General features: G+C 57.1%; 1 protein-coding gene across 1 annotated transcript; it reads left to right on the top strand.

Annotated features, from left to right (window-relative positions):
- Positions 1 to 424: 424 nt before the first annotated feature.
- On the top strand, positions 425 to 4,339 carry LOC140656875 (protocadherin alpha-6-like). The gene is given in 5 exon segments (XM_072873104.1): positions 425 to 487; positions 897 to 2,190; positions 2,193 to 2,687; positions 2,690 to 3,513; positions 4,313 to 4,339. Coding segments are annotated over 5 exon segments (2,703 nt in total).
- Positions 4,340 to 8,275: the final 3,936 nt, after the last annotated feature.

Genomic DNA, 8,275 nt, shown 5'->3' with positions numbered 1-8,275 from the left:
TGTAGACGTTTGGAAAACGGTTTGGTGAAGGGAAAAAAGAACAGAAGAGACAAGGATGGAAACAGAAGAGGAAGGGAGGAGAAAAACAGGGAAGAGAAGGAAAGAGAAGACATAAAGAAAGAGAAGAAGGAAAGAGAAGGGGAAGAGAGAAAAATAGAGAAAACAGAGAACAGCAGAAGGAAATGAAGAAGGAAAGGAAAAAGAAAGGAAGGACTCTATGCAAGTAAAAAGCAAGCAAGGAAGAAAACAAGAAAGAAGAGAAAGGAAGGGAAGAAGAGATGATAGAGGAGAAGACGAGCACGCACCGACGTTACCTCTAGACGCTGAACGGAGTTGGTCCCTAACAGCCTCCGCCTGCGTCAAGAGTACCGCGCTGCGGCGCTGAACTCCCGTAATTAGCGCTGATGCCCCGTAATTAGCGGTGATGGCTCCGTCTTTGATGGTCGCCGCCGCGGCACCGGAGGCGACCGGTGAGCTGCGAGCGGGGGTAAAGAAGAGGGAAGGATGAAAAGAGAAGGGAAAGGGGAATAAAGAATAGGGGACGGCAGGGCAAGAACGAAAAGAAGGAAGAGAAGAAAGAAGAAAGAGAAGGAGGACAGAGAAAAAAGGAAGAGAATAAAGAACAAAGAGAAGAAAAATAGTAGGAAAGCGGGGAAGAATGAGAGAAAGGAATAAAAAGATATAATTGAAGAAAGAAAGAAGGAGAAAGTAAGAAAGAGAAAGGAAGAAAGAAAGAGGAAGAAGGAAAGAGCAAACGAGCAAGGAAACCAAAAAAAAAAAAGAAAGAGGAGGAAAGAGGGGAGAGACGACAGAGGAGGCGACCAGCACGGGTCTGGGGGCGCGGGCGCTCGTGGGGAACGTGTGAGGCGGCGGAGCAGCACACGGTGTCGCTGCAGGCTCAGAAACGGCGGCGGAGCGGCGAGGCGGCTCCCCCCCCGGGCCGCGGGGGGCCCGGCTGGGGGCGCCGGGGGGCGGCGCGGGGCGGGCAGGAGAGCCGGTGCGTCCGGGCGGCGGCGGGGAGCCGTGCGGGGCTCGTGGTGCGGGTGGCGGCGGCGGCGGCGATGGTCGTGTGCTGGGGGCTCGTGGTGCGGGTGCTGGTGCTGCAGGCGGCCTGGGCGCTGGGCGGCGGGCAGGTGCGCTACTCGGTGCCGGAGGAAGCCAAGGCCGGGACGGTGGTGGGCCGGCTGGCGCAGGACCTGGGCCTGGCGGCGGGCGAGCCGGAGGCACGGCGGCTGCGGCTGGTGGCGCAAGGCCGGCAGGCGAGCGTGGAGGTGAGCGGGGCGAGCGGGGCGCTGGTGGTGAGCTCGCGGCTGGACCGGGAGGAGCTGTGCGGGAAGAGCGCGCCGTGCGCCCTGCGCCTGGAGGTGCTGGAGGTGCTGGAGGAGCGGCCGCTGCGCGTCTTCCACGTGGAGCTGGAGGTCACGGATATCAACGACAACGCCCCGCTCTTCCCCGCCGCCCGGAAAAACCTCAGCATCGCGGAATCGTCGCTGCCAGGGTCTCGTTTCCCGCTGGAGGGCGCGTCCGATGCAGATATCGGAGCCAACGCGCAGCTCTCCTATACGCTCAGCCCCACGGAGCATTTCGGAGTAGTGGAAGAAAACAGTAATTCGCGCAGTAAATCCCTGTTTCTGGTGCTCAGGAAACCACTGGACCGTGAGACGATGCCCGTGCACCGGTTGGTGCTGACGGCAAGTGACGGTGGCCGGCCGTCGCTGACGAGCACGATGGAGCTGGTGATCTCGGTGCTGGACGCAAACGACAACGCGCCCCAGTTCAACCAGTCGGTGTACAATGTGCTTTTGCCCGAAGACGCCTTAGAGGGGACGCTGGTGGCGTGGGTGAACGCCACGGATCCGGACGTGGGAAGTAATCGAGAAGTGATTTATGAAATTGATACTTTTGTTCCTCACTGGGCCTCAGATATGTTCAGCATCGATGCGAACAGCGGGGAGATAAGACTGACGGGCTCCCTAGACTTTGAGACAGTTACTTTCTATGACCTACACGTTAAGGCGAGAGATAAGGGGACGCCCCCGCTGTCGGGTCACTGCAAGGTAGTGGTGGAAGTGCTGGACGTGAACGACAACGCGCCGGAGGTGTGGGTGACGTCGCTGTCGGTGCCGGTGCCGGAGGACGCGGCGGTGGGGACGGTGGTGGCGCTGCTGAGCGTGTCGGACCGGGACTCGGGGCGAACGGGCGGGTGCGCTGCGCGGTGTGGCCGGCGGCGCCGTTCGGGCTGGTGGCGACGTTCGCGGGCTCGTACTCGCTGGTGCTGCGGGAGGCGCTGGACCGGGAGCGGGTGCCGGAGTACGAGGTGGAGGTGCGGGCGGAGGACGGCGGGGCGCCGCCGCTGCGCGCCAGCCGCGGGGTGCGGGTGCCGGTGTCGGACGTGAACGACAACGCGCCGGCGTTCGCGCAAGCCGTGTACACGGTACTGGCGCGGGAGAACAACGCGGCGGGCGCGGAGCTGGCGCGGCTGTGGGCGCGGGACCCGGACGAGGCGGGCAACGGGCGCGTGAGCTACTCGGTGGCGGAGGGCGGCGGCGGGGGCGCGGCGGCGGGCGGGGGGTGGCGGCCGGCGTCGAGCTACGTGTCGGTGGACGCGGAGAGCGGGCGGCTGTGGGCGCTGCAGCCCTTGGACTACGAGGAGCTGCAGGTGCTGCAGTTCGAGGTGCGGGGGGTGGACGCGGGGAGCCGCCGCTGTGCGGCAACGCCACGGTGCAGCTCTTCGTGGTGGACGAGAACGACAACGCGCCGGCGCTGCTCCCGCCTGCCGGCGGCGGGCCGGGGCCCGGGGCCGCGGGCGAGGCGGCGTCGGGGCCGGGCTCGGGGGCGTTGTGGGCGTGGGCGGCGTGGGGGGCTCCGGCGGGGCAGGTGGTGGCGAAGATCCGCGCGGTGGACGCGGACTCGGGCTACAACGCGTGGCTGCGCTACGAGCTGTGGGAGCCGCGGGGGAAGGGCCCGTTCCGCGTGGGGCTGTACAGCGGCGAGGTGAGCACGGCGCGGGTGCTGGAGGAGGCGGACGGCCCGCGGCAGAGGCTGGTGATCGTGGTGCGGGACCACGGCGAGCCGGCGCGCTCGGCCACGGCCACGCTGAGCGTGTCGCTGGTGGAGGGCGCCGAGGCGGCGCTGGCGGCCGCGGGCTCGTCGTCGTCGTCGGGGGCGGGGCTGCGGCCGGCGGAGGGCAGCGCGGCGGCGGCGGCGACGAACGTGTGGCTGGTGGTGGCCATCTGCGCGGTGTCGAGCCTCTTCCTGCTGGCGGTGGTGCTGTACGGGGCGTCGCGGTGGGCGCCGCGGGCGGCCGTGCTGTCGGGGCCCGGGCCGGCGACGCTGGTGTGCGCCAGCGAAGTGGGGAGCTGGTCGTACTCGCAGCGCCAGAGCCGGAGCCTGTGCGTGGCGGAGGGGGCGGGCAAGAGCGACCTGATGGTTTTCAGCCCCAACTTCCCGCCGCCGCCGCCCGGCCCCGCGGCGAAGGAGACGCAGCCGGAGCCGCCCGCTCTCCTGGACACGGTCAGTGGCCCTCCCTTTCTCGCCTCTCGCCCCTTCCCCCGACGCCCCTTCCCCTTCTCGGCCTTCTCGCGCGCCCCTGGGCAGGCGCTGGTGGGAGCCGGGCTCAGCCCCGGGGCCTGCGGGCGGTGGGTGCTTGGCGGGTGCTTAAGGATGTTAATGGGACCGTTGCATCTGGCTTCGCGTCCTTGCCGGAGCCCTCCGGGTCTTGCTTTGGGGCAAAAATAAAGGTATTGCCGCACCGAGCAGCAGTTACGGTCCGCAGCTGAGGTTTGCTGTTCTGGGTGTGAGCGTTCTCCGGTAGAAGAAAATCGCTGCTGATTGCGATGAGAGGTGCCACGACATGGGCTTTGCAGACGCTCTTGCTTGCTGGTGTGTAGCATTTCCACCCGAGCTTGCTGGAGGTCTGCAAGACACGCAGGCTGTGGTGGTGACAGTCCCACCTCCCCAGGCACTATTTACCGCCTTATTACCGTTGCTGACTGCTGACCGTGCTGGTATCAGCTGTGGTTTCTTGTGGAAAACTCTGTCCTCCTCCTCTTTGATTGTCCTTTGCAAGATCGATATTCAAGGTGACAAATGGGCCTTCAGGGTTTTCTCTCCCCGTGGTGTAATTTCTCCATTTTGGTTGGCCACCAGAGTCATTATGAAAGTAGGGAAGGCATTGTGGACTTTTGTTATGTTCTCTTTTCAAGTATGTTGTAACCGTAGTTTGTAGAATAAAGTGTTGAGGGAGAGGAGTGTGACCCAAGACAGGTGTCAGAACCGGGAATTTTCTTTTTCTGCTCCCTCTTTCCCCCAGGTTGTGGACTGTATTCCTGGCCAGTGAAGTGTCATGACGTACACTGGCCTGTTTTGGTGTTCTTTCAGTATTTGTATCAACAGCTCCACCGTTTCAAAAGCCCTGGAAATGATCTATTAAAAGAAAAAACAACCAAAGAACCCCAGTAACAAAGATCTGCCCTTCCCCAACAAAACCCAAATCACATTCTCCGGCACAGTCGATACCATCCATTACGGTCAGCGTGTGCTCGTCAACATTTTTGTTTTTCTCTAAGACCATGAAATGAATGCCATTGCCATTAGAGCTGTCCCGACATCACCTTTAGAAAAAGTATTGCTGCCAGGTCTGCCACATTTCCATCCGGAAGAGCTGAAGCATTGGAAAACATGCAGGGTCAGCAGCGGAGACCCTGCCGGACACCCTGTATATGATATCTCTGTGTGGTTTTTATGGTGCTGTCATTGATGAGATGGGTCTGCAAAAGCTGGAGTGAGCCTTGAGGTGGGAAGGGAAACTGTGGCATGTTGCAGAGGTGAATGTGACAGTGGCACTGAGTAGGGCCTGGCCATGTCCTGATGTGAAGAGTGACCTTGAGCAATGGGAAGACTTGTCTGAGGGAACTGGAAATCCCTGGGAGGCCCATGGACCATGTTGTAAGACAGGAATGGGAGGTATGTGCTTGTCTTGAGAACACATGTCGCAGAGTGGGGAATGGAGGATGCCTAGAGGAAAGCATGAGGCAGGATTGGAACGAAGTGTTTCTGCCAAGGATTCTTCTCCAGGCTCCAAGGTCTCTGGAGTTGGGGGCTTTGCCGATGTTGAGATAATGCGTGGTGTTCACATGTCCACAATGTTGTATGAATACCTCCCACCAGAGACAGCCCCTTGTGCTGCCTGCCTGATGTAGGGAATATGTTGGTAGGAGGGGCTGAGATGCGGACTGTGGAATACTGTCTGATGAACCTTTGGTATAAGTGGTGTGGGAGGGTGGTGCTTCAGTTGGGTGTCCCTTGTGCAGTGGTGGGCATCTATAGCAGCTTCCACAGCTGATGATATTGCCATGACCATAGAATCAAAGAATAGTTTGGGGTGGAATGGACCTTAAAGATCATCTAGTTCCACCCCTGCCATGGGCAGGGATTCATTCCACTAGACCAGGTTCCTCAAAGCCTCATCCAGTCTGGCCTTGAACACTTCTAGGGAGGGGGCATCCACAAGTTCTCTTCTGGGCAACCTGTTCTAGATTCTCGCCACCCTCACTGTAGAGAATTTCTTCCTAATATCTCATCTAAAACTACCCTTTTTAAGTTTAAGACTGTTAGCCCTTGTCCTATGACTGCACTCCCTGATAAAGAGTCCCTCCCCATCTTTCCTGGGCTGCGAACGCACATTGCCGGCTCACATTCAGTTTTTCATCCACCAATACCCCCAAGTCCATCTCCACAGGGCTGCTCTCAATCCACTCATTGCCAGGCCTGTATCCATGTTTGGGATTGCCCCAACCCAGGTGCAGGACCTTGCACTTGTTGAACTTCATGGAGTTCGCACAGGCCCACCTGTCTAGCCTGTCGAGGTTCCTCTAGATGGCATCCCTTCCCTCTAGAGTATCAACCACTCCACTCAGCTTGGTGTCATCCACAAACTTGCTGAGGGTTCACGCAGTCCCACTGTCCGTGTCCCCGAGAAAGATATTAAATAATTCTGGTCCTGATACGGGCCCCTGGGGGACACCACTCATCACTGGTCTGCACGCAGACATCGAGCCGTTGACTGCAACTCTTTGAGTGCGACCGACCATCTGGCCAATTCCTTATCCACCAAAGGGTCCACCCGTCAAATCCATGTCTCTCCATTTCAGAGACAAGGGTGTTGTGCGGGACAGTATCAAATGCTTTGCACAAGTCCAGGTGGATGATGTCAGTCATCTTCCCTTGTCCACCAATGCTGTAACGCTGTCATAGAAGACCACCTAATTTGTCAGGCACAATATGCTATTAGTGAAGCCATGTTGGTTGTCACCAATCACCTCTCTCTTTAATATGTGCCTTAGCATATTTTCCAGGAGGATTTGCTCCATGATTTTGCAGGCACAGAGGTAAGACTGACTGCCCTGTAGTTCCCCAGGTCTTCCTTTGTTCCTTTTTAAAAAATGGGGATTGTGTTTCCCCTTTTCCAGTCTCTGGAAGCTTCACCGGTCTGCCACGACTTTCCACATATGATGGATAGTGGCTTAGCAACTTTGTGTGACAGTTCGCTCAGGAGCCCCGGATGCGTCTCATCAGGTCCCATGGACTTGCACACATTCAAGTTCCTTAGATGGTCTCCAAGCTGATCTGCTCCTACTGTGAGCAGTACTTCATTCTCCAAGCTGAGGTTTGCTGTTCTGGGTGTGAGTTGTTCTCCCGTAGAATAAAATCACTGCCGATTGGGATGAGAGGTGCCACGACATCGGCTTTGCAGATGCTCTTGCTTGCTGGTGTGTAGCATTTCCACTTGAGATTGATGACAAACTGCAAGACACGCAGGCTGTGGTGCTGGCAGTCCCCCAGGCACTATTTATGGCCATTTCTGTTGCTGATTGCTGACTGTGCTTGCATCAGATGTGGTTTCTTGTCCAAAACGCTGTTCTCCTCCTCTTCTTTGATTCTCCTCTGGAAGAGACGTGATGCAAGGTGACAATTGGGACTTGAGGGTTTTCTCTCCCCATGGTGTAATTTCTCCCTTTTAGGTTCTCCCAACAGAGTCATTATGAAAGTAGGGAAGGCAACATGGACTTTTCCTGTTTTTTTTTCCAAGTATGTTGTAACTGTAGTTCGTAGTATAAAATGTTTGTGGGGAGGAGTGTGACCCAAGGTAGGTGTTAGAAACGGGAATTTTATTTTCCGGCTCCCCCTTTGCCCCAGGTGGTGGACTGCGTTCCTGGCCAATGGATTGTTGTGATGTACATTGTCCTGTTTTGATGTTCTTTCAATATTTGGATCAGCAGCAACAACCTTACTAAAGCCCTGTAAACCTTCTTTTCAACTAGAAAACCCCAAAGAAAACAACCCCAAATTGTCCTACACATTAGTTATAATCCATTACAGTGCTGTGCTCGTCAGCATTTGCGTTGCTCTCTCACAGCATGAAATCAATGCCTGTTGCACTTAGAGGTATCCTGACATCATGGGCTTATGAAAGGCAAGTCCTGCTTGACTAACCTGGTCTCCTTCTATGACAAGATGTCCTGCTTAGTGGACGTGGGAAAAGCTGTGGTTGTTGTTTACCTGGACTTTAGTAACGCCTTTGACACGGTTTCCCACAGCATTCTCCTGGAGAAACTGGCTGCTCATGGCTTGGACGGGTGTACTGTTCGCCGGGTAAAAACTGGCTGCATGGCCAGGCCCAAAGAGTTGTGGTGAATGGAGTTAAATCCAGTTGGCAGCCAGTCACAAGTGGAGTTCCCCAGGGCTCAGTATTGGGGCCAGTTCTGTTTAGTATCTTTACCAATGATCCGGATGAGGGCATCAAGTGCACCGTCAGTAAGTTTGCAGACGCCACCAAGTTGGGCAAGAGTGTTGATCTGCTTGAGGGTAGAAAGGCTCTACAGAGGGATCTGGACAGGCTGGGTTGATGGGCCGAGGCCAACTGTATGAGGTTCAACAGGGCTAAGTGCTGGCTCCTGCACTTGGGCCACAGCAACCCCATGCAACGCTACAGGCTTGGGGAAGAGTGGCTGGAAAGCTGCCTGGCAGAAAAAGACCTGGGGGTATTGGTTGACAGCTGGCTGAATATGAGCCATCAGTGTGCCCCGGTGGCCAAGAAGGCCAATAGCATCCTGGCTTGTATCAGGAATGGTGTGGCCAGCAGGACTAGGGACGTGATCATCCCTTTGTACTTGGCACTGGTGAGGCCGCACCTCGAAGAGCGTGTTCAGTTTTGGGCCCCTCACTACAAGAAAGACATTGAGGTGCTGGAGCATGTCCAAAGAAAAGCAACAAA

Source organism: Ciconia boyciana, chromosome 9 (assembly GCF_034638445.1).
Source record: "Ciconia boyciana chromosome 9, ASM3463844v1, whole genome shotgun sequence".
NCBI lineage: Eukaryota > Metazoa > Chordata > Aves > Ciconiiformes > Ciconiidae > Ciconia > Ciconia boyciana.
Note: the sequence above shows the minus strand (reverse complement) of the source record. Positions and strands in the feature narration are given on the sequence as shown.